Here is a 26,753-nt window from a genome sequence, read left to right on the forward strand (position 1 = left end):
ACAATAGCTAAGGGGAAGCAATCTAGAAAAGATTTGAGAGCAAAAAGAAGCTTTTAAAGGAAATTTATCCAGAAAAGACTGACCTACAGAAGGGGAATTTGAAAAAGAAACCAGGGAAGGAAAGAATGACTTAGCTTAGATCTAAAACCAAAGTGTGGGCTGGATGAAGGGAACAAACCAACAAATGGGAAAATGAACAGGGACACTGCCTGTATAATCTTGTATATTAAATCAAGTCAATCTATTTTAAGCAGAGATGCTATACCAATAATTTACACAATGTGTGTGTGGTTTTCTAGATTTCTCACATTGTAGCAAAAAACATTTTTTATTACCTAATCAATTCAAAGGGCATGTTGCCAGCTACAGACACAGCAAATCAAGGGGTACTAGAGTCATGGTCCCAGGAATATGATCGAAAGAGGGAAAAGATCTACTTCCTTAAATAACAGCCATCAAAAACAAACAGCAACAGGATGATGGGGAGCATGTTAATTAAGCTGGGTTTGCAACTCGCCATCAGAAGACAGGCTATATTATATTTACATACCTGAATAAGATGGTAGAGTGTAACATCATGGGGCAGGATACTAGGGACCGTGTACTGTGGAAAGAGAGCAACTCTAAGCTTAGGGTAAGGAGTTAAGGCCATTTTTAGGAGCTGGGGATCCACCTTCTTCAAAGAGGTTTCCCCTTCTTCTTTTTGAATGACCTAAAAACAGAGAAAACCAGATAATGGCACTTGTATTACCACCTCTTCTTTTCCTTCTTAAAATCTTCAAATGCCTTTCTCTCATAATTCCTGTGAAATAATATTCATTTAGGGGAAGTTAAGTAGCACAGTGGATAGAATGCCAGGCCTAGAGTCAGGAGGACCTGGATTCAAATCTGATCCCGGATACTTCTTAGCTGTGTGATCCTGGGCCAATCATTTAACCACAATTGCCTAGCCCTTGCCACTTTCCTGTCTTAGAACTGATATTAAAACAGTAGATAAGGGTTTTTTAAAAAGAACACATTCAGAAACAGAGTCCATTAGGGAAGCCATACAATGTAGTGAAAACAGTAATGGACTGTCAATCAGAAGATCTGGTCCCAATCCAAGATTTGCCATTAACTAGTCGTGTGGCCTTGGGCAGGTCATATAACCTCTTTCTGGGCACTAGTCATCTCATCTATAAAATGAAGAGATTTGGACTGTATCATCTTTAAGTTCTGTGATTCTTTCCTATGATTTTAATTTCTAAGAGATAGTAAAATCAAAAATAAGAAAATAAATTAGTAACTAATACTACCAAGAGGAGACATGGCCCTGGGAACAGAGGGCCAGCCTGGGAGTCTAAGGAGCCTGGGTTCAAGTCCTGTCTCTGACACATATTAATTAGCCATGTAACTCACTTAGCTTCTTAGTGCTCTAGGCAACTCTTAAGATTTTATAGTACAAATGAGTTATCGGGCTCTATCTGTGGAGAAGCAAATAAACAAACAAAAAAGACCTTGTAGCTAGTCGCAATCCAAAGAACTAAGAAATTTAGACTAAAGTCATTCAGATTTTTGATGTACTATGTTTTATTTATTTTTTTAACCTTTACCTTCTATCCTAATAATTCTAAAATACAAGAGTGGCAAAGGCTAAGCAATTGGGATTAAGAGATTTGCCCAGGGACACAGGTCTAAGGTTAGATTTGAACCCAGAGCCCCATACTGTAGGCCCGGTGTTCTATCCACTATGTCATCTAGTTGATCCTATATGTTTTAAAAAGTATAAACATTTTCTCCAGCCATTCAACAAAGCAGACTGAGTAAATTCCCCTGGTTATTAACCAGTTTCTAAAAACAGGAATAAATGTGGTTTCCCCTAACCTACACATAAAATGCCTGACCTTATAAAAAGTAGCAGTTAATTCTCAAGCCCACAAGGTTTGAAAACAGATTATTAGAAAAGAATAGAAGAATCATCATATAACAGACATGATCTCTTTCAACCTAGAGAAAATTAGAAAAAAATTTACCAAATTTTGTGCTATGTAAACCATCAAGATACTTGAAAATTCAGTTTCTGCGATCCACTGAGGACCAGAGGAGCCAAAGATATTTTTATTAGATCTAAGCTTTTCTCAATATGCACTGACGACAATGATAAACAATTACCTGGCTAAGGCCTCCAGAAGCGTATACTGTTGTGGCAAGGGCCAAGAGGGTATGTCCTTCCAAGAGCATACTGCTCACACTGGCTTGGTTACTGGGAATCAGTATTTGAGCATTAGCAAGACTCGCCTGAAAAATCAGTTTGGGATCTGGAAAGAAAGAATATGTTTTTCTCTTTAAGAAATAACTATTCTGGCAATGATGACAATACATGTTAATAGTCAATGATGGAGAGGTTGTGGGAAGAAAGGCATATTAATGCAGTTTATTGTTGTTAGAGTTGGGAATCAGTACAATCATTTTGGAAAGCAATTAAGAACTATATAAAGTGACTAAAATGTCCATACCCTCAGACCCAGGGATGCTCCTACTAGGTATATATTCCCAGAAAACCACTGAATAAAAAATAAAATCCCCTTAACATTAATAGCAGCACTGTTTCTGTAGCAAAGAACTGAAAACCAAGTAGATACCTATCCCTGAGGAAATAGCTAAACACATTGTGGTATGTGAATATAATGGTATGTAATAACTGTGCTTTGAGAAACAACAAATGTGATGATTATGGAAAAGATTTTAAATAAAATGATGAAGAGTGAAGTAAGCTAAGCAAAGAAAACAATACACACAAATGTGTCTAAATAGAAAGAGCAACAATTGCAAAATAAGTGAAAATGATGGTTGCAAAGTTATAAAGAATAAATCAGCATGACCCCAAAGAAGAGGTATAAAAAGCTACCTCTTTTGCAAAGGTGAGAGGTCAAGGGATATGAAATACTATCTGAACTTTCAAGTTTTTTCAATGCACTGATTCAATGTTTTGCAACTGGAGAGTGCTTGACAACTTTGGAATTAAAAAAATAAAGCAAGCAACAAAAGTCTAGTCCTACCATCACTAGATTAAATAAATGCAAAATGCTTTATTCCTCCTTTTTCTCCATTTCTTTTAAAAAATATTCTTTGTTAGATGGGTCTCTAGGAGAGGGGAAGAAGGGCTACATCTTGCTTTATATTTTCGCCTAGTTCCTAATTTGAGAGTTTCTTCTTTTAAAAAATTGCTATTTTTGTTTTTTAAGTTGCTTAGATTATTTTAAAAAAAAAAAGCTATCACAAAAGATTTTTCTAAAAAGATACTATCCAAATTAGGAATCAGATAGAAATAATTTTTAGAGAGCAAAATGATTAAAAAAATAATAAAGTTCTCCTTAACAAGTTTCTCTAACAGTATAGGCAACTCCTACTGAAAAAGTTAACTACAGATTTCTTCTGGGTGTATGGTTTTGTAGACCATCTCATTTATTGAATCTTTAGATAGACCTCAGATAAATACATCCTTCATCATTGGTACAATTACAAAGCCTAAAGTTACTGAACTTCTAGCTGAATTCTTCCAAATGCTAACTATATTGTCCTCTGTATGGATCACCCTCTTCTTTTTTGAGTGTTGATACTCTACACTTGAAAATAACATGTTTAATTGGTTTTATGTTTTAAAAAGAGAGGAAGGCAGAAAAGAGTACAAAGAGAAGATTGCTTTAGAGACAGAAGACATACCCATTCCGTTCTACAAGTAGCCTGGTTTCTTTCTGACAGGGAGCAGATGAATACTTTTTGGCCTTATACACAGATCTACCTGCATCCTAAATGAGAATCGGGTTTGAAGGCTGATGAATTTGTCTCTAGTTGAAAGAACTGAAGAGTAGAGGAAATCACTGCAGAAGTTTGTATGGAGGATTACAAATGTGTAATACTACATGTACTGTCAGACAAGATCAGTATATTAATTTTGAGCAACAACTATTTTTTCTTTAAAAAATAGCTTGTTTTCAAGCACCTTAATGTTTGCATATTTCTCTCCTCTTCCATGCTAAAGGAGAAAAAAGAGATAGGAAAGAGAAAAGAAAGGAAAAAAATCTCTTTTTAAATGGTTAGATGGGATGGTTTCATTCCCTGTAGAGGAAAAGGAGACAAGATATATTTGGAAATGAAGGTTATGAAAAAACAAAATATAACAACAAAAATAAGATAAATATTTCTAAAATCAAGGAATATCCGTAGACCAATTAATTCTCTAAAGTCTTCCTTTTTAATAGGCACATACCTGCTTGATTACTGGAAATCTGTCGACATCGAATCAAAAATTCAAACCAAGGGTAAGTTTCATGTAATTCTTCTTTCTCCAAAAAGGGACAATTCAAAGGAGTAAGGCTAAAAATAAAATCAAAATGACAGTCTTTAGCATGATAAATATATGTGATGTATTAGAGATATATACTGAAATAACAATTTGCAAAGGAACCTTGGAAGTAAAGAAAAGAAACTACCATATACTATCACCACTATATTCAATTAAGGGAACTCAAAACATTATATGAGGTTGTATAGTTACCCCAAATCAAAAGGAAATTTTACCATGTGAAAAAAATGCCATTCTACACTAAAAAGTACCTTATATTTCATTGGTTTTGTAGCAAAAAAAGCCCTTTCTCAATTTTAAGAGATGCAGTTACGATTGAAGAATCTAAGCCCAGGACTGACTATTGAAAAAAAATCACATTTCAGTATTCTCACCAAGAGTGATGAGAAAAAATGCTTCTGTAGTTAAATAAGCCTTATTGCTATGTAATACAAATAACAAAGATTATTCTAACACTGGAACCATACTGCACAAAAGAATTAAAACAATAAAATTGATTGTTATGAGCCATTGGTTCAATATTAATCATTAGTTCACCTTAGAATACATTATTCTGCAAATGAAGCCTTTATACAAGTAAGAATTTATAGAAGCATAAAATAAAATTCCTAGCAGATCTAATATACCTCTCCCAGGCTTGTTTAATATTTATTTACCTAAAAGAGCAGAAAGTACTGGAATTTAGTGGAGCCTTTAGAAGCCTTCCTCTCTCCTTAAAAAATAATCTAATCTTTTTAAAAAACTTTCTTTAATTTTAATTCTATCTTTTCTTATATTCAAAGAGTTAACAGAAATATTACTTTCAAAATCAGTATTGGCAAAAAGAATTTGTTAAGCTTAACTATGCATGGCACTATGTTAAATGTGATATAAATTAATGATACAAATAAAGAGAAACCACTTTTAGAATATCAACACCTCCTAAATGAAAGGCCAACATTTCCAAAAAATTATGTTTACATTGAAGGAAGCATTAAGAAATGCTATAGGATAGATCGATTCCTACTACTCACTGATAATAATCAAGGTAGATGTAGAGCAGATGCTGCAGGCCATGCTCTAAGCAATATAGAATAAAGCAAGAATGGAAATCCAAACCCTTCTGGGAAGTATAGTCTTGAACAGGAAGTGGGTCCTGCATCACACCTCCAATACGGCTCAATCTTATGAGCAAGAGTTCAAAGTCTTCTAGTTCAGATGTTAGGAAAATTCCATTTCTACAAAGGGAAAGAGGATCAATTTGATGATAAATTTAAAAGTATTTAGAGCAGGCTATATCATATTGAACAAATTGAAAGCATTTAAGAGGTATTTAGAAACAAAAGCTGCCAATACTTAATACTGTCGTTATGTATGTTCTAAGCAATTTCAAATTGGCCAGACTCTGATATACAGCTAGATGGACAACCCGCAGAGCTATCCTCTCAGTACACAGAGTTTTTCATTTTTTTAGTGGCAAGGGGAACTGAGGCATCATTTATTGGAGGCCACACAAATAAGGAAGCTGAACAGACCTTTCCTTACTACTGCTCCCTTCTTCCCCTTAGTTCTCACTTCTTCTGGTCTACCCTGGGGACTCAGGACTTTAGCACATGTATAATTTGATGGTGAAAAAAACTCTTGTGCCATTAGGGCCATGAGATAGGAGCCTCACAGAGCAGAGGAGGGAACAGGATTGGGACCCCAGGACCAAGAAGGTATCACAGTGAGCAAGGGACCCAGCAGGTTAGGATAGTCACTGGAAAAGGTCAGTGAATTGGGCTCAGAGTTGAAGAGCATAGAGAAGGTAGATTAGAGCACCTTAGGGAAACTGTAGCATTTCCCCCCCAAAAAACCTTATCTTTTTAATAAAAATATCCTCTCAATTATGCCGTATAGCCATGTCATAAATGCCCAAGAAATAAAGGGACCAGTGGTGAGGCATATGAAAAATACCAATTAAACCAATGAAAAATTTTGTACAAGGGGATGGTCACCAGAAAGATTAGGAAAAAGGACAAATTGGTCACATAGTGAGAAGGAGGAATCATTGATGGAAAGAACCCACATGTTCCTCTAGTATTTTTACAATGTTAAGAGAATGGCTCTCACACTGGGTGTCCCGTTTAGAAAAATTACATAAAGAAAGGTATTCACATTTAATTCAAATGATCCTTCAACATTTGTAAAGAAGAATGAAAGGCAAGTAGGGTAATTAAAAGAAGTAGATGGCAATGGCCTCTCCAGATTCTACTGAGCTCAGACATTAAACTGCTGGGGGACCTTGGGTGAGCCTTAACTTCTCTAGACCTCAGTTCCCTTATCCTTAAACCAATTGAAGCAGAGTGAAGGATTAGAATGGCATCTCCCCTACATCTAATGCATCACAAAGGGATAAAGTAAAATATTCTTTTACAACACATGCAGGTGAAAGTGCTTTGAAAAAGTTAAATTCCCTTAAGAACCAGAGGACTGACAATTAAGAGGGGGAAGTAAATTAGAAGTCATTGAGTCCAACCCCTCAATTTATAGATAAAGCTAAGACCCAGAGTTTTTAAAGTGACTGAGCCACAGTCATATAGATAATTGTTGGCGACTCCAAATCTTGTACTCTTTTCACTGTTTCATGCAGTTTATGTGCTTTATGGTAAAAAATAAACTTCACTAATTAAAAACTTCATTGAACTGATTAGTATTTTCTTTACAGTAGCTGTTCTCAATTTCCTTGATGTTGGAAAGACTGAAGGCAGAAAGAAAAGGGGACAGCAGAGGATGAGATGAATGGTGTTACAAACACAATGAGCATAATCTCAGATAGACTTCGAGGGATACTGAAGGACAGAAAGGTCTGGTGTGCTCTGGTCCATAGGGTCATAAAGACTTGGATACAACTGAACAACAACAAATTTCTTGGTTTTAAAGTCAAATCTCATAGCCTTCCCTGTTCCTATAAATTAGAAGAGTTGGGCTTAGCAGAAAGTGGGTAGACTAGATCACTTTAGGGAAACTATAGCACTTTTAAGAACCTGTAGCTTTTTCCTCAATGAAAGTCTACCTTTTTTTAAAACAAAATACTCTCCCAAAATGACATATGGTTTTGAGGACCACTCAAAGGCACTTGGGTGGTAAGTGGTAACTAAACGTTTAGTTTTACCAAAATTCATCACTTTTGTTATTCCAAACACAATTCTCTTTTTAAATTATTTCATTCACATAGGTATAGCAATAAAACAAAAAAGAATGAGCAAAGTTTGAGTTTAGAATATAGGAAAAGAAATCAGGAATTTTGGTCTCAACTTAACCACACAGGCCAAAAACTATTAAACATCTCTCCATGAAATCTTATTGAATTCCCTTAGAAGAACTGCATCCAGGGGGCAGCTGGGTAAATCAGTGGATTGAGAGCCAGGCCTAGAGACAGGAGGTCCTAGGTTAAAATCTGGCCTCAGACACTTCCCAGCTGTATGACTCTGGGCAAGCCACTTAACCCCCATTGCCTAGCCCTTACTGCTCCCTCTGCCTTGGAGTCAATACCCAGTACTGATTCCAAGACAGAAGGTAAGGGTTAAAAAAAAAAAGAACTTCATCCAAACTTTAAAAGGATATCAATGACATCATTATAATCATATCATGAAATGACTCATAAAATAATTTTTTATGAGTAAAATCTCAGCTTTACGACAGAGTAAAACACCTTGCGATTTTTTTTATCCTTGCCTTTTATCTTAGATACTTTGTATCAGTTCCAAGGCAAAAGAGCAATAAGAGCTAGGCATTGGGGGTTAAGTTACTTGCCTAGAGTCACACAGCTAGGATGTGTCTGCAACCAAATTTGAACCCAGAACCTCCTGTCTCCAAATCTGACTCATATTCTACTATAGCCATTTTACCCCAATGCCTTGTAATTTTTAATGCATTCTGTTCTATGATAGGCAACAGGACACATAGCAGCACTGAATTAACACGATTCAAAGAGGGGAAAAATCATGCATTTCTCTCTAATGCCCCAAACTTTACTTCTGACTCTCAGTTGTTGATTCCTTTATCAGTAACAATACCTGGCCAGTGTGTCCAGTATTTCATTCCTAAGAAAATCATTGCTGCATGTATTCTGATCAATAATATCTACTGTCAGATGGGGCCATTTAGCCTGCAGAGGTGAAACACAATCCTTCTGGGTATACAATTCTTCAATCCATGAAAAAATGCTTAACCAGTCATGATGAGCTGTTATATACATCCAAAGAACTTGAGGAGAACAGGCCTTGAGTTCTACATACAGAAGAAATCAGAATCATTATGATTCTTAGAACATTAATGAATGATGATTGCTGCTAAACTCAGTAATTCAGTGATTATCTGGTTGAAATATTATTCACCAGGCTATTTCATTCTCTTCCTTTTAAAATTTTGGTTCATCTTTTGGTCAGCATACTTCCAGAAAAACTGTAAGAAGAGTCCTGACAAGGAATATCCCTTTAAGCTCTTCTCATTATCCTTATAACACTCTTTATTGATCCCTCCAGCAGCTAGAACCTTCCTTTGAAAAAATTACCTTAGATTTATTTTGAATATATACATATATATGTTTTCTTCTTATAGGATGTTAATCCTTGATAGCAGGGATTATTTATTTTCTGTCTTTGTATCATGGCTACTTAGCATAAAACCTGGCACATAATAGTTGTTTAATAAACAACTGGGTTCTTTATTAATGGGTTAATTGGGTTATTTAATGACAAGATGATTTGTACTTAAAAACAATTTGAAAACTGCATTTTCAAAACAAAATTAAGGCATCATATAATAACAGATAAGAAAACATAACAATTTTTTTTAGCATATGAACTGTCCTTTCTATAAACAATAGCTAATTTAGCATACTTTATTTCCCATATTTCAAGCCATATGACATTTACCTTCTGTAGATGTCTTAGGAAGAAGGATGCTTTCTCGTGTTGGACAATCCCACCACTGAGCCCAGTTTAGTACAATTCTATGATCTTGCTTATGAATTTCATCTTTTTCACTGAATTTCAAGAAGTCTAAAACAGATCTGTGCTTGGAAAAATTGTCTTCCTTTCTCCAGCTCCTAACACAACAGTGGTTTTGGATTTAAGAAAAGGAAATTTGCTCTTTAACTTAAGCACGGTTATAAAAAGCATCCAATACAGCAAATTCAATCCAATTCAATTCAAGTCAATGTTTTAACAACATCTATTTACTTAGAGCACTTTACATAAAGTATTCAATAAATATTTGTTGCTAAATGAGTAGATGACTTATAAAAACATCAAGATGAAAGCAAGATCTAGAACTCCTCTAGAAAGGAACACCACTTTTGGGATATGCTTTATGCTGATGGGGAATACAAACTTAGAATCACTGACTACAGAAAATCCTAATGTTGACAACAAGGCAGCACATACAGAAAATAAAATCTAATTTTCTAAAACACATTAATATTAGTTGTCAATATTAACATTGTGAAGACAGTGAAAAAATTACCTGAGGACCTGGGTCTCTGAGTTCTCTTTGAAGGGTCCTGCATACAATTTTTCAACCTGATATACATAGTCTATAGTTCTCTTTTCTTCTTCAGAAAAATAATTTTCTTCTTTCAAGATGCCAACCTTAAATTAAATATATCTAATTAAATAACTGATGCTACAAAATCAAGTATACTTCTAAGACATTTTGTCTTAATGTTATTAAATGCAAATAATAAATGCACATCAAATATGTAAACTAAAATTCAAATTATGTGTGTGTATGTATGTTTGTGCTCATGCTACGAGCATATAGACAGTAACAAGAATAAAAGTGAAGGGAACACATTTTACATTTCCTACAGAATGCAATGGTGATTTTTTGTTAAAGTACTATCTAAAATTTATTGACTATAGATTTTCACCAATCTTCACTTACCAAAAAGTCCCGGATGTTTTTCTCAGTTGTATACAAACATATTTTGTGTAACTGGTCCTTTACGTTGAAGCCCTGTAATATAGAGAGTCTTTCTTACAATCTAAAATGGAAGTTCCTTTGAAGTAGACTCAATACCAAAATGTTCTCCTACTAAGATGCCCTTGCCTGTGAAAAATGGACTTATCAAAGTGGTTAGTGCCTCTCTGCCCAAGTGTATGGAGCTATGCAGCCCCAAAACCAACTTCCACATTAAGTTCCTAGGGAGGAAGAGTGGCCCAGAGGGAGAATACCACCATCCACTGTCTTCAAGGGCCTAGGCTGGAGTTGCAGAAGAAGACTTGGAAGTGGTGCAACCAGGATCATGGAAAGTCAAACAGTCTACCTTAAAGCTATGATCTTTGTTTATGTTCTTATGTCACCCTCCTCATCTCTGCTTGCCCTTCTGGTTGTCCCTTTATGCTCCTTTCTTAGTCTTCTCTTCATTGAATATAACCTTTATTTTTCATAGTTACTTACTCCGTCTCTATAAATGTGAAAAGAAAACACAACTCCTCTTCTCTTCACAAGCACCCCATACAAAAAAAAGACCATATTCTTCCGTCTTAGAATTGAAGACAGAAGGTAATAAAGACTTTCAATAATGTGCCTACTCCCCTTGAAGGCAGACCATTCCACTTCTGGACTCCTTTGTTAAAGTTTTTCTTTACATCAACTAGAAATTTACCATTCCCTGACTTCTCTTTGTTCCCATTTCTGGCCTCCTTTTTTTCACATGATAGCTATTCAGTGCTGAAAGTCATCTCCTCCAAATACTTTCTCCAAGTTAAACATGCCTGGTTCCTGTACCTGATCCTCCCTGGGAATTTTCTTCACACCTCTTGTAATCTTAGTCACTCTCCTCTGGAAATGTTCTAGTTTATCAACACCTTTCCTAATGTGTTATACTCAGAATACAAGCACAACAAATGTGGCCTCACTAGGAAACTAACACCTCCCTGTATTCTGAAGAAATCGGAAGAAACACCTGGAAATAAACCCAGTGCTTCTAGATTCACTAACATTAGAATCTAGTAGACTAATATAACACTCACCATGTTCTTTAAGAGTACTGAAGCTTCTCTGATATTGTTCTTTAGTAGCCTGTCAAAGACTAGCTCTAATCCTATTTGAATCAGTTCTTCAAGGTTTTGAGCAGCATGGTTGGTAAACCTGAAGAAGGTCTGAGCCTCTGGTATTTTGTTGTTCAAAATGGCATTGTTGATGACTTGCTGGAAGAGAAAGAAAATGTTTGTTCTTTTTTTAAATCACTACTTTGGGCCAGAATTATTCATTGTGACTGCTCATAAATCCAAATGCTTTGGTGTAGATCCAGGAAATCCAAAAAGTATCCATGCAAGGAATATTCATGCATCCCCAGTCACTTTACTTTTCAATCTATTCCTCAGACCATTACTTCTGCTGTCTGAGCTGCTCTTAAATAAAATCACTCTGTACCTCTTTTGGATACCCAGTAGTGTAGATGAGCTACTCTGACATAAATTTTCCTAGTGGCCCTGGGTAGAGAATGCATGTAGAGAGAATCAAATAAACTGTTTCCTACCACCATGACCTCCTTTTCTTTTTCAGGCACTCTCATTTCCCAATTAAGTTGACTACAATGTGTCTGGCTATCCTACCTACATTTAGAAAACAAAGGCAGGGGATGTAAGAGAAGGAAAGAAATGAGGTAATTAGCACCCAAGGAAGGGACCAAACAGTTTCCTTAAAGTCTAATCTATGGCAACAATTCCAAACAACTAAAGGGAACCATGGGTCATTGGGTAGGGTGGGATAAGTGAAGCCTTGCTGGCATCAAAGTATGCTATAGGAGCAGCTAGGTAACACAGTAGATAGAGCACCAGATCTAGAGTCAGGAGGACATGGGTTCAAATCTGGATTCAAAGAGGCCTAGCTATGTGACCCTGAGCAAGTTATTTAACCCTGATTGCCTACCCCTTGCTGCTCTTCTGTCTTAGAACTGATACTAAGACTGAAGATAAGGATTTATAAAAAAAGGAAGTACTTTATAGTTTAAATCAAAGGAGAGAGTGTTGATGAGCTGCTAAACTATAGCTAGTTTGTGGTATTAATTTTGCAGTTCCTAGAAGAGAGCTTGCAGTCATTAGTCTTAAATTCTTAGCCTTGGTTTAGGGATATCGCTTTTATTATATTATTATGTTGTACACAATGATACAGGGAAATATTCAAAGTTTTCTGGTCAAACATTCGTATAGTGGGTATGCAGATTCTGAACTACTTTTCCATTTTTTCTCCAAACACTGTGAACTATAGGGGGGAAAGTAAAGGTCAAAAATACATATTTACCTCAGGGCTGAGCTTTCCCCACATTTCACTCTCATTTATTCTGGGGACATCCTCACCGATATATGCATTTATGGCATCAGCTGGTTTCCGAGGAAATTTTATCATGAAGGTTCGAAGTTCAATAATATAGGTGGTCAAAATATCCACACCATTCTGCATGTGTTCATCTAATTCTATGGAAATCATCAATAAACTGATTTTAAAAAAAAACAAAGGTAGACCAGTGGATATAATCTAATTTACTAGTTTTATAAAATTTTAGAGACAGAATTACCAAAACTTCTTTCTGTCATCTTTTAGTGGTTCTGCACATTGATAACTTTATTTTCCCTTTATGTAAAAGGTGGTCTTATTTCTATCCCACTATTAATATAATTACCATATCCTTTTTATTCAGTTAAATAATAATCTACCTATGATACATGAACTTTTTTCCTACTTGGACCCAAGTTCTTCTATACTTCTTCTTACTGTAACATCCACCAGAATTCTGAGGTCTGAATCCCTTTAGTCTAACACAGAATTGTTGCAAATGGGATACGTGTAACATGTACCTTCAGTGTGAACAAAGACGTCCCTGATTTGTTTGTTGAGGAAAGATAATGTAAGGTTCAGCAGTTGCTCTGAAAAGTGTCTGCTCTGAGTTTCAGAATTATTTTCTCGGATAGCTGAACAAAGCAAATCCAATGCTGGTATCAGTTCCTTAACATCTAGGAAGAACCCAAATAAAAAGTTTAAAATGAAGGATGCAGATCAGTTGAATATGAGCTAATTTAATACTCACTTTTGTACTTTTGTGCCCTTAAAAATACTATGAGGCATACAAATGTGTTATTGTAAATTATCAAGGACGAGCAGAAAAGAGAGGATAGGAGAGAGACAACTTCTAACTGGGGCCCAAATGTCCCCAAAAGAAATATACCTCCAAATATCCCAGAGAGTTAAGGACATGATGCTGGTTTAACCCAAAGAAGGAATTAAGCACATTTACCAAAACTGACTGGAAAGATTATTTAAACTAATATAGTACTGCCATCTTGGATCTGTGTGTACTTTTATTCAAAAGGCTTAAAGCTCTGCCATTAGTCACTGTGATTCTTTCTACTAGTAACTCTTACAAAACAGGTTAGGATGATTCTCTCCACTTGTCAGAAAAGGAAGCCAAAACCTTAGAAGAGGGAGTTTAAGTCACTTAGCAAGAAAGCAGGGCAATGAGGCCCAGAATTTATTACATCCCAAATCATAGGTTAGTAGTCATATTCCTTTCATATAGTCAAGGCATACCTTAGGAGTTCTCTTAGTCACTTTTTAAAAGATTATATATCCTAACCACACAGTTGGAATACAAGCCAACAAAGAAAACTAAAATTTTACTTAAAATACTGACACCTGTACATTCTCTCTCAGGTCCTTCATGCAATAACTCAAAGTTTTGAATATTCCAGGAGGTTTGGACAAAGCAATATTAAAAAGAATAAATGGTAAATAGCAAAGGTAAAAATCAGTATGATTCTACTCACTTTTCAAATATAAATGGGATGGAAGCTTGGCAGTCTGTGTGGGTATAGAAGAGGTGGAAGAGGGATTAAAAAGATTCTCCTTGCTCTTCAAAAAGAAGTCTACGGTATCCAACTGATGGTTCTCTAACCCAGCCTGAACAAAAAAACACAACAATTTTTACAGACCTAATAATAATCAAAGGAAGAGATCACTGAGTTAGGCCAAGGAATAGTTTTTCACTCTTGAAAACTTTGATACCTAATGCACTTTTCAGTCCTTTGTAAGGCACTAAACACCAACAGGCCTCAGTTTCCACATCTGAAAAAAATGTGGAAACAGACTAAATGATTTCTGGGATCTCTTTCTACACTAAAACTCATGGACTCTAAGTACATGTAAAGCAAATTAGAGAGTAGCCTAGAAATTAGTAGTGGCATAATTGTGGGTTAGGGGTGTTGTTTTTTTTTTTGTTAAACCCTTGTCTTCTATGTTGGAATAGATATAAGTATCAGTTCCAAGGCAGAAGAGCAATAAAGTCTAGGTGATTGGGGTTAAGTAACTTGCTGAGGATCGCATAGCTGGGAAGTATCTGAGGTCAAATTTGAACCCAGGATCTCCTGTCTCCAGGCCTGTCTCTATATTCACTGAGTGCCTTAGTTGAACCCCATCCCCATAAATTTTTAAAGCTAGAATTTTCACCTCTGTAGAGTTAAAAGTAGTTGGTAGGAAGGAATTACATAAATGGATGGAGGTCAAAATTAAAATGCTTTTAGCTATGTATGTTTAATGAATTCTCTATATATTCACATGAACTGAATATCTGATAGAGCCCAATCAAGCAAGTCATATAAAGGTCTGACAAAAAGGCTCTGTCATGACTCAGCCAATTACCTCTAATGCATGGATAGGGATTGAGCATCTCCCCCAAGCATTGAGATGACAAAGGGAATCAACAGTGCTGGCACTTCCATGGATCATTAGTCTATTCAAGAATTCTTCTTGAGTCAAACCAAACAAAATCAAAGAAAGTCCATTTTCTATTAAAAATAAAACAAACATATTAGCATTAATAGGTTGCTCAGCACTTAAGGTTTCTAATCACTAGCTATTGCAATACTAAAAATAATCAATACTGAAAGAGCTATGTATAAGACATAGAGTTAAACACTAATGAACTTCAAAGTCACCCATCAACTTGATTTTGAAAGAAAATTATTTTTAAATCACACCATAAGAACTTGACCAAGAGATGAGTTCTAGTAATCACAAATATATCTTTTAAAAATACATTAATTTTCTTATTTCTACTTTATATTATCTTCCAGAATGAACAACTAAGATATTAAGACATTTATACAAATATCAGATTTCTAAATTTACTGTAAGAAAAACATTTAAACACTTATTGGCAAGATCATAGATCTCCATCTCCTATTACAATGCTCTCTATACACAACAGGCATTTATTTAATAAATGTTTGTTGTATAGTATGATCCTTATTCATAGGAATTTGTGGTTTTGAAACATGGGTGCTAGAGAGGAAGAATATAACAGATAGTACAACCACATCATTTGGTGGCATATTTGTATTCTAAGCATCATCTGGAAATTGTCAACCTTTGTATCCAACAGAAGCTTTGTTCATTCAACAGAACACATACAACTTGTCTTATCACAAAATATCTATGTGCCAAAGACAGTAGAATTAAGTAGCCCTAGATGCTACCTTTCACAACCCCAGTCCCAGATTTAGTGGCTACTAATATAAAGACAAATACAGATTGAAATAGAAATTAAAAAAAAAACACAAAGTCCAACTAGGGATCTTAAGAATTAGTGATATGATCCACATTCCTCTTTATTATTATTAATTTTCTCTGATTTTGTTTTAGCTTTTAGGTGAACAGAAATCATCATAAAAAGAAAACCAAACATTTGTCAGTTGGTTATCAGGACTTCTTTCTGAAAACACAATCATTATTTCCAAATTCATACAAGATAATTACGAATATCCTGAATAAAATGGTATTTTAAAATATTCTCATCAGCCATTTGTCTATGCCTCTCTGGTGAACCTGTTCTGAGTTCAAGTGCCCAGAGGGCAAATGCAAGCTGTCAGTGAGCTCCCAGGATTAGATGAAGTACTTGCTTTGGGAGGGTGGATAGAGGGGCAGGGCATGTAAAGAATATCCTCTGCTGCTGGGAAGAGGAGGAACAGAGCAGTTCCCTGAGTGTTGCCTCTCTATGTGTGTCATGTCTTTGCCAATATTAGTCTCTAGCAAGCAATAATGTAAGCCAAAGAAGTAAAGAATAATGATTTCATTCCCCACATCTACTAAGGAAGGTTGGATGGGAGTGAAAATTTTAATTTATTTCCAAAGTTAGTTTATAATCAAGTTGTCATAATTCTACTATTAGTATTATGTAGCAATAAATTAGACCAGGGTCCCCAAACTATGGCCCAAGGACCACATGCGGCCCCCTGAGGCCATTTATCTGGTCCCCACCTCACTTCCAGAAGGGGCATTTCTTTCATTGGTGGTCAGTGAGAGGAGCACTATATGTGGTGGCTGCAAAGCGCTGCATTGCTTACGTACAGTATTACTTCTGGTGACATAATCCTTTTTTGTGGTGCCTCATTCTGAGAGTAACTGAATGAGAATGAGGTACCATGTAAAGGATTATGTGGCTGCACAATGGAAAACATGGTGAGCAGTGATCTGGGGGAGGGGATTCCGCACTGTGTGTACTGCTGCCCCATATAGTGGTGGCAATGATGGGCCTGTGCAAGGTATGACAGACCCATCACAGCCAGCCCTGCAGCCTCCACTACCCCAGACAGCGGCATAAAGATTTGTTCATAGTCCAGCCCTCCAACGGTCTGAGGGACAGTGAACTGGCCCCCTGTGTAAAAAGTTTGGGGACCCCTGAATTAGACTCTATTTGCTCTAGTACATAAGTAAACTCAAGCAGGATACTATTGTACCTATTGTAAGCAAAGCATTCTTTAAGAACAAAACATTCAAAAAAGGATTAATTGGGACTTTGATTAAATCAAACAGTTATTTGCATGTCATCTCCCCCATTAGAGTCCTGAGGTCCTTGAGAGCAGAGAATGATTTCTGCCTGTGTTTCTCTGGCTTAGCACAGTGCTAAATGCTTGATGACTGGATATGACTTGACTTGATACTCAGTGCTAACAAGTTTCTGATCTAAGATTATAGTCAAATATGTTAAGATCAAGCTCATGCACTTTAATATAATTGACAAATCATTTTACAAACCAGATTATGCAAGTGAACAGCACATGCAAACAATCTTACACTAGAGGCAGCACACTCAGCATTGTGTGAACACTGATAAATGAGCCTGACTTTTAATTTTAACCAGCTGAGGAATGGCCTATCCGAACACAGAATGAATAGATGGCTCCAAAGAGACAATGAAGGTTGTAACCATTTCTTAAAGTAACTTCATCTGTTAACAGTAGGGTCAATTTTGTGTCTTCAGTGCTCATTAAGTCCAGTACCTTCTACCACTTTTCTCAGAGCATTCACAATACAAAAGCACAAGACTTCTGGGAAGCTGACTAGCTTTTGGCCTTTTTCATTATTTGAATCCAAAACATATTTTTCATTATCTTATTCTATGCTCATCTTTTATGCAGGTTACTATCTAAATATACAACAACTATGGGGCAGCTAGGTGGCTCAGTGGATAGAGATTTTAGAAATGATACTACAGGACTTTTACAACAATGACCAGAATGGAAGTGTGTTTTGCATGATAATATACATATGGCCCAGATAATATTGCTTACCATATCTGAGTGAGGAGAGAGAAAGGAAGGAAGGAGACAGTTTGGATCTTATAATTTTGGGAAATGTATGTTGAAAATTATTGTTGGGAAAATAAAATATCTTTGAATTTAAAACTAATCACTAAAAAAGATAACAGAAAAAAATGATACTAAGACCTTAGGATCGGTATATATATATATACTGATATATATGTAAGGCCTTAATACCTTAGGATCAGTAAAAGAGCTTTGTAATTTCCTAAAAGTTATCCAGTTCTGTTCTCATCCTTTTCAACTCTGGACCCATAAATGTCCATATGAATACCATTTGTCCCAGATATACATACTGTTTGGCAAGCTTTATAGGATGTTCATTCAGATGTATGTCAAAACCTTAGCAAAAATATACCCCTTTGTCCATTTGTCCTTTCTTGTGTGGATTGGTAGGTCAAATTCCCAAGTGATTATAGTTTCTTTCCAAGAGGTTCTGCAATCAGCACAATCTCATTCACAAAAAAGACCATTTGAAGGATGTCAAGTTCCTCAACCTGGACTCTGAACTACATCTCCTCTATCACAGAGGTAAATGCCTTTAGTAAACATGTTCCTGTTTTATTTCTTGCTTATGTTTATAATCAAAGAACTGCTGAACAGTATTATTTCTACTATTACATTTTCCAAGGAATCTTGAATGATCTTGATGTATGGGTAGAAGACACTGCTATAAGAGTCTGTTAAGGGAGTGTTTTGCTCTACAACCAAATTTTTCCCTCCCCAAAACAACAAACAATAAGCATAATTCAATATTATATCTTCATCTCTCAGTTAAATTGTAAGATGGTAAAGATGTGATCTTTATGGTTCTCATAGAGATTTTTGTATAAATGGAAGGGCAGACATATAGGGTGGTGGTTACTTAAGTCTTTCATTCACTTTTTTTCAGTATTAAAAAGGTCTGAGATTGTTTTTTTCCTGTCTCTCTGGCATCTTTCCTTCCTTCACATAATTGTATTTTTGGGCTCCTAAAACACCTTCACAAATGAGTGAATCCACTAGCATGGCTCTTCTATATCCTGATCCAATTCAATTCTTTTTCCTATAAATTCTATTCTCTTAATGCAATTTTGGTCTTCTCTAAAGTATTTCAAGAACTGTCATACCAAGGTTCAACTGTGGTGGTTCCACTATTCTGGATGAGGAAACCAGTTGATTAAAATGGCATTTGAAATCCCTCCCCCCTTTTTTCTTTTGCCTATAGACCTCTCTCCATCTCAAATGCCCTTGGGGTAATTCTATTTAACTGGATACCTTGCCATGATTTCTTTAAACTGGCTTTTCCCTTCACTGTTCCTCTCTGGTTTGTGAGACATTGCTGCTCCTTCTTGAGACTTTAAAGGCAAATTTCTAAATAAACCTAGGGATGCTACTGGAAGTCATCTCTCTCTGGCAAGTAAGTCAAATGTTTGCTAAGGAGCTTTCTATGCTCTTTTGGTCTCTTTGTTGTGGCAATTAATTAGTATTGATGAAACTTCTGGATGAAATTGCTATCCTGTGTCAAGAAAACTTCTTTTGTATGCTTGTCATTAATAATTCTGGGTTCAATCATTTTAACTGTACTCCTCTCTTTCTCAGTATTATTCATTATTCTTGGTGTTTTGTTTTGTTTTGTTTTAAAAATTAATTCTGATCTTACTTTTAATGAACTGATGGTCTGATTATATATAAATAGCTAACTCAGGGATACCTTCCACAGCAATAAGTCCTTTCCTATCTATTAAATAAAATCTAATTCATTTGTTATGGTAAATTTGGTATTCACCATGACATAATATAGAGGTATGAGATTTCCATCTACTCTATTAGTCTTTGCCGTCTCCAATTTCTTTTTTCTGAATTGTATTTTTCCATATAGTTTTTGTCATCTTCATTTTTCCCCATCTTTCTATTGAGGTCACCAAGTATTTGATTTGATGTGATTCTTACCAAATTCTTCACAGAATTTCTCTACTTCTTCATTCTCAGCCACAGATGTTTGTGCAAGATGGGTTTATATTCACGGTAACTTTTTGTAACTACTTATCATTAATACAAGATGTGATAAACAAATTTCTCATGAAATGTTTCTTATTGCTTCTGTATATATGAAAAAACCTCTCCATCAATTCCTTTTATTGACCTTCAAGAAGTATCTGGTAAATAATCCTTCTACATGGCTGCAACTTGTTTCTTCTGCTTTCCTTTACAAGGTCAAGATTGCTATAATTCAGCCAGTTCCTCTAATAATATGGTCATGCACTGTTATGCTGTTCCCACAATGCACAGGCCAGTGGACAAAGATCTTACATTTAGAGTATTACAGTTTCCTGAAGGCCTAAAAACTTTTTGATTCCTCTATCTTCTGTCCTTTTCCCCATCACTCTGCCACTGTTGCTGCAAAAGCAAAATGATGTTACCTTTTTTGTTTCATGAGTTGCCATACCTAAATAGTTTCATTACCAGGTGACAACATGAATGTTATTGAGGCTGGGATTCAGAAAACAAACTCTGTATGCTATCAGAGCTATATCTGAAGCTTTTCTAGAGCTTATCCATGAAGAGAGCCTTTGAGAACCTTGGGTCACCTCCACACCATAATGAGGCACTGAAGTACGACTGAACTATAAAAAATCTTTATGAGAATGGTGTGGAATTCTCAATTAGTTATGAGAAGGTAGTGGACAGATTATCAGAAGTAATTTTCTATAGTGGGTCACATTTTTACAATTGTACACATGGCTAAAAATAAAGAATATATGATCCCATTATATTTATTATTCAATGATTTTTAAAAAGGATTTTGCTTGGTAAACTAAATGTAGCCTTAAACACCTTACTCCAAGAAGGTATCTTTCACATCAAAGTCACACAAGACTTCACTGACAGGAGCTATTGAGATCATTTGCTCAGCAATCCACTGAGTTTTAATGTTAAACAGGAAGATATGTTAGCCAAAGATGTTTTCAAATATCCTGGAAGTTGTTCTGCATAAGGTCTAAATAAATAAAAGATTTTCCAAATGCTTTTCTTTGAGGATGATATCACACTGATGCTAGGTATGGTATCAGGGCAAATGGTTGGTCCAGGTGAACTACTGAATGAGAAACAAAACCTGGTCTTACCAGCCAGTTAAGATATAGAAGGCTGGATAATTTTGCACTTAATCAATCACCAATCAAGCAGTTTATTCCCAAGGGCATTATCTCCTATAGGTAGATATTTGTTTTAGGAATATTAATTTGGCACTTATGTGGAGGAAAGTTTAAAAAAGAAAGAACTGGAAGGATACAAGCTAATTAGGATACTACAAGATCAGCCCAGGCAAGAAGTAATTAGGGTCTAAATCAGAATATTGGCTATGTGAATAAACAGAAGGAAACATTGTTACAGAAACAGAATTCAAAAGATTTGGCATTGACTGGCTATTGGGAGTAAAGGAGAGAAAAGAGTCAAGGTTGACTCTGAAGATGTAAACATGAGTAACTGATAGGATGAAGGAAGTAGAGAAGTTTACCGAACGTATGGGTTTTGTTATGAACAATTCTTGAGCTTTGAGAAAGCCAGTGGTAGTCCTAAGATTAAGATGTTTTTGATAGATCCTGAATGCAAGTATTTTGTTCATGGAATATTCTTTAAAATCCAAAATCAACTGCTACCTCCTCTGTGAAGCCTTCTCTATATCCATCTTATCAACAAATAATGCTCTTTCCCTTTTGGACTTCATATAACACTTCTCTTCTGTGCATACTAAATATTATTTTGTAGTAGTAATTTGTGTACATATGCTATCCCCCTATTAGCCTATTAAATCCATGTGGGTTGCAACTATATCTAATCTCAACTTTGTATCTTGTTCTTGTGCCTAGTAGTGTTCTATAATTAGAAAGTATTTAGCAAGTTTGAGCTGATTTGATTTGAAAGTTGGAAGTAAAATAAAAGATATTATAAAGGCTGTGTACAAAGAGAAAGATGGTGCACTGGTCATGTATCAATAATGAGAAATAAGATATAGACAAGACAACTCAAAGCTCAAGAGTTGTAATTGAAAAATAAAATCATCCTAGAGTCCCTCCGCACTCTAGTTTATCCTTGACTCAAGTATCAAAGTGATCTCTCTAAAGATCTTCTACTCAGCAGAATCCAGTGGCTTCCTAGCACCTCCCAGATTAAATAGAAAATTCTCTTTGGAGTTCAGAATTTTTCTTAATTTGTCTACCTTTCCAGGTTTCTTCTATCTCCCTCCTTCTCTCCTCCAACATACTCTTTGATTCAATAATGTTGGTCTCTTTGCTGTTCCTCAACCTAGATACCCCATCTCCCAACTGCAGGAATTTTCTCTGGCTATCTCCCATGGAACCTGGAATGCTCTCCCTCTTCATCTCTGCCTCCTAGCTTCTTCTGAGTCCCAGCTAAAATCCTGCTTTCTACAGGAAGGAGTTCCCAATTTCCCTTTAGTTCTAGTTCCTTTTCTCTGTCAATTGTTTCTAATTTATCCTTATATTGCCTGTTGGTATATTGTTTATATGTTGTTTCCGCATTAGACTCAGAGCTCTTAAAGGGATGAACTGGCTTTTGCCCTTCTTTGCATCTCCACCACTGAGCAAAATGCCTGGGACTCGCTAGGTGCTTAATAAATGTTTACTGACTAGATGACTGAGGCATAGCAGTGCAAGGAATGCAAAGACTTTAGCAACTTGACAAATTGATCTTACCTGTCAGAACAAGGCACAATTGCTGGTTTCCACTGCAGTCCACAGGAATGCATTTTTTGCCAAGAAAAACACGGTGTACATTCTGTGTCTCCAAGTCCCACAGAATAATTGTCCAGCCCATACTTTCTACTAACCACGTAAAAATCACAGTGAATCCTGTCACAGACGCACACTTGAGCTCTGCCATTCCCTCTTGCTCTCCAATGGACATTACCTTCCACAACTTCTTTAAATCATCTGACCTAACATGATCTTTCCCTTCATGGCTATACTGGACATGAGTTAGGTCTTGTGGAATAAAGGTCCAAATCTGCTCCTGTACAGGTTGGTAACTTGATTCAGAAGGGTCAAAATGAAGAAGGTCCTGGAACCAAGGTACACAACTCACAACTTCTAACTTGGGCTTCTTTGTTCTGTTGTACAATTCTGACAGCTGAGTTTTCCAGGATCTGGGAAAAGGAAGGAAGAAACTCCTTTCCATTATTCCATTAAGAATCATTGAACAAAATGATCAACTTTCCTCTCTTTAAGAAGAGGAAGCACAGTATTGTGGAGAGAGCCAGCCTAGTCCTGCTACTAATGTAGCAGTTACACGACCATGGATGAGTTGTTCAACCTCTCAACATCCAAGGCAATTTACTAAACTTATAAATTACACAGATGGTGCTAATCTGCATTGAGAGAGGGAGTTTCCTTACCCAGGAGCCTTCCTATACTAGTGAAATTCTAGATCTAGTCCATGCCCATGATCTCTTTAAAAACCCTTTTTCTTTCTCCATGATTCCTTCCTCCAATGTATCCTTTCTCTAATGTAGAAATGTACATGGGTAGGAACAGGGATTGCCTTTGACCAAATGCCTCTCTATGACAGGAAGACTAATTCTGTAGGTGATGCCAGTGGAGCACAAGCTCTGTCAAGTCCTACAAGCTGGAAAGGCCTCATTTGATAATAGTCTGGGGGTGAATTAAAAATTAAAATATGAGAGAGAAGTTGAAAAAGTTCATTTCTAGAAGGCTAGGCAGAAGATGATGAATTTTGGGGGTTATATATTAACTTAAAAACTGTCAATTAAGGCATAAAGAAGGTGCCTTCCACACTGATAGTGACATGGACCTTTTTGAAGACTTGAATAAGTTAAAAACCTTTATCCTGGGAGTATACTTCAGATAAAAGGCACTCCATCAATCTAACAAATCAAGGGATCTCACAATTGGAAAAGACCTCTAAGCTCACTTAGAACAACTCTTGCCTGAGGTAGGAATCACCTCTACAAGATGTGGACAAGCTGCCAGAAAAGCATTGCTTCCAAGACCTTCATCAGAGATAGGAAAGTTACTATTCCACTTATGCCTGGCTCTAGCTATTGGAAATTTTATTCTTATTTGGAGTCAAAACATGCCTCTCATTCTTTGAACGTGTATCCATAGGGACTGAAATAATGCTTGGCACATAGTAAGTACTATTAATAATTGGTACTGATTGATCAGTAATTTCTACTCATTAGTCCTAGGCTACTGTCCTATAGGGCCAAGAAAAACAATTCTTTTACATGACAGCTGTTTGAATATCTAAAGACACATAGCACATACTCCCTTGGTTTTTTCTTCTCCTAACTAAAGAGGGTAATAGAATAAAAAAAATTAAAAAAATTTTTCTAAGCCACACTGTATATACTATCAGTTTTTTCAATGCATTGATTGGTTTAGGTGATTCCCACCCCTCTTGTCTTCCCTATAATGTTTTCTTTTTTAAAATCTTTTGTTCTCTGGGATAGGGAAGGGGAAAGATATCATGTAAAAACAAATAACATCAATTTAAATTCATTTATTTTCCCTACATACCTATCAATCTGGAATGAAAACCTGGTCAGTTTCATGTTGTAGGCAGAGTTGGCAGGATCATCTTCATCCACTCCTTCAGGTCCTTTGATGGGAAGATTTTCTAGCTTTCTCTCACACAGTACATGTTCTGGATGTTGCCTACAATAGTCATTGTGTAAATGTGATCATGCTTACATCAAATACAATGAAATATATACTTCCATTTATTTTCCAATCACAAAGTCATACCACCGTTATTGTTACTGCCATAAAAATGGTAAATCATAGGGAATGCTATGATAACTGTTTCCTTAGCTGAGCCTACTGGGTTCAGCATAATGCTAAGAAAATCAAGGTTATAGGTGTAATTTCTTAGGAAAACACTTTCATATTGACAAACTGAACCCTGATAACACTAACCATTAATTTCATTTCACAAATATATACCAGAAGAGCATCAAAGTGGCTCAGTGATTAGATCCAGACCATCAGTTCAAAACTGGCCTCAGACATTTCCTAACTGGGAGACCCTGGGCAAGTCACTTAACCCTGTTTGCCTCAGTTTCCTCAAATGTAAAAAGAGCTCGGGAAGGAAATGGTACCAAATGACATCATATTTAAATTCAAACTGCAAATTAGGTGAATTTTTTTTTAGACACACACCAATAATTGTAAAAGACTTTAATGTTTCTTTCTTTGAGATGTATCAATCTAACAAACAGAAACAAAAAGGAAAATATAAAAAAACTTGGGGAAAGTCCCAAAAGCTTTATGGTAGTTTGTGAATGTGAATGTTAAAAAATATACATATTTCCCAGTACCATATGATACTTCAGCAATAGTCCCTGTGGGGGGCAGCTAGGTGGCTCAGTAGATCGAGAGTCAGGCATAAATGGGGAGGTCCTGGGTTTAAATCTGGCATCAGACATTTCTGTGTGACCCTAGGTAAGTCACTTAACCCCCAATGCCTAGCCCTTACTGCTCTTCTGTCTTAAAACCGATACACAGACAATACTATTTCAAAGACAGAAAGTGATGGTTTAAAAGAAAATAGACCATATGCTAAGACACAGAGAAATTATGAATAAATATTTCTTTTGGGGGGGAGGGGGATAAAAGATACCCAGTTGGTAAGCAATTTGATCTATGTTATACATGTATTATCATACAAAATATATTTCCACATTGTTCATTTTTGTAAGAGAATACTCACAAAACCAAAGCTCCCAAATAAAAACCTAAATAGAGTGAAAAATCTTCTGTGCATCTATTTTTAAAATTAATTAATATTTTTTCATATTTACATGATTCATGTTCTTTCCCTCTCTGTTCCTGGAGCTGACAAGCAATTCCACTGGGTTATATACATGTATCATTGTTCAAAACCTTTTCCAAATTATTCATATTTGCAATAGAGTGATCTTTTAAAGCCAAAACCCCAATCACATCCCCATCAAACCATGTAATCAATCATATGTTTTTTTCCTGCATTTCTACTCCCACAGTTCCTCCTCTGAATATGGATAGTGTTCTTTCTCATAAATTCCTCAGAATTGTCCTGGATCATTGCATCACTGCTAGTAGAAAAGTCTATTAAATTCGATTGTGCCACAATGTTTCAGTTTCTATGTACAATGTCATCCTGGTTCTGCTTCTTTTACTCTGCATCAATTCCTGGAGAGCTTTCCAGTTCACATGGAATTCCTCCAGTTCATCATTCCTTTCAGCACACTAGTATTCCATCACCATCAGATACCACAATTTGTTCAGCCATTCCCCAATTGAGGGATACCCCCTCATTTTCCATTTTTTTTTGTCACTATAAAAAGTATGGCTATAAATATTTTTGTACAAGTATTTTTCCTTATTATTATCTCTTTGGGGTACAAACCAGCAGTGGTATGGCTGGGTCAAAGAGCAGGTATTCTTTTAAAGCTCTTTGGGTATAATTCCAAATTCATGCATCTATTTTTTTAAATGTGCTAGTTAACTCCTAGTCATACACCCAGTAAAGAGGCAGCATTTTGCAAATAACTAAGGATAAAGGCATAGGGGAAAGAGCATTAGACTAGGAGTTAGGATATCTGAGTTCTATACTAGTCCTGGATCTGCTACTAAACAGCTTTGTGACTTCTGCAAAGTCACTTAACTTCTCTAGTCTTTGGTTTTTCTCATTTGTAAGTGATGGAGTTGAACTAAATCTTTATGGTCCCATCTAGTTTTCAACCATGTGAAAATGAAAAGGAAAAGAACAAATAAACACTACTT

General features: G+C 36.0%; 1 protein-coding gene across 1 annotated transcript in view; it reads right to left on the minus strand.

Moving 5' to 3' along the window:
- SPG11 (SPG11 vesicle trafficking associated, spatacsin) overlaps positions 1 to 26,753 on the minus strand; it is an 86,046-nt gene that overhangs the window by 48,451 nt on the left and 10,842 nt on the right. Inside the window, exons 5-19 of the mRNA XM_001366626.5 lie at positions 24,507 to 24,644; positions 22,665 to 23,113; positions 15,008 to 15,153; positions 14,137 to 14,269; positions 13,171 to 13,326; positions 12,617 to 12,789; positions 11,344 to 11,520; positions 10,253 to 10,324; positions 9,833 to 9,957; positions 9,244 to 9,416; positions 8,383 to 8,596; positions 5,359 to 5,562; positions 4,250 to 4,356; positions 2,152 to 2,297; positions 551 to 712 (exon numbers count right to left, since the gene is read on the minus strand). Of these exons, the coding sequence (XP_001366663.1) occupies positions 551 to 712; positions 2,152 to 2,297; positions 4,250 to 4,356; positions 5,359 to 5,562; positions 8,383 to 8,596; positions 9,244 to 9,416; positions 9,833 to 9,957; positions 10,253 to 10,324; positions 11,344 to 11,520; positions 12,617 to 12,789; positions 13,171 to 13,326; positions 14,137 to 14,269; positions 15,008 to 15,153; positions 22,665 to 23,113; positions 24,507 to 24,644 (2,575 nt within the window). The remainder of the gene's footprint in view (positions 1 to 550; positions 713 to 2,151; positions 2,298 to 4,249; positions 4,357 to 5,358; positions 5,563 to 8,382; positions 8,597 to 9,243; positions 9,417 to 9,832; positions 9,958 to 10,252; positions 10,325 to 11,343; positions 11,521 to 12,616; positions 12,790 to 13,170; positions 13,327 to 14,136; positions 14,270 to 15,007; positions 15,154 to 22,664; positions 23,114 to 24,506; positions 24,645 to 26,753) is intronic.

The sequence above is a fragment of the Monodelphis domestica genome, chromosome 1 (assembly GCF_027887165.1).
Source record: "Monodelphis domestica isolate mMonDom1 chromosome 1, mMonDom1.pri, whole genome shotgun sequence".
NCBI classification, from domain to species: Eukaryota; Metazoa; Chordata; class Mammalia; order Didelphimorphia; family Didelphidae; genus Monodelphis; species Monodelphis domestica.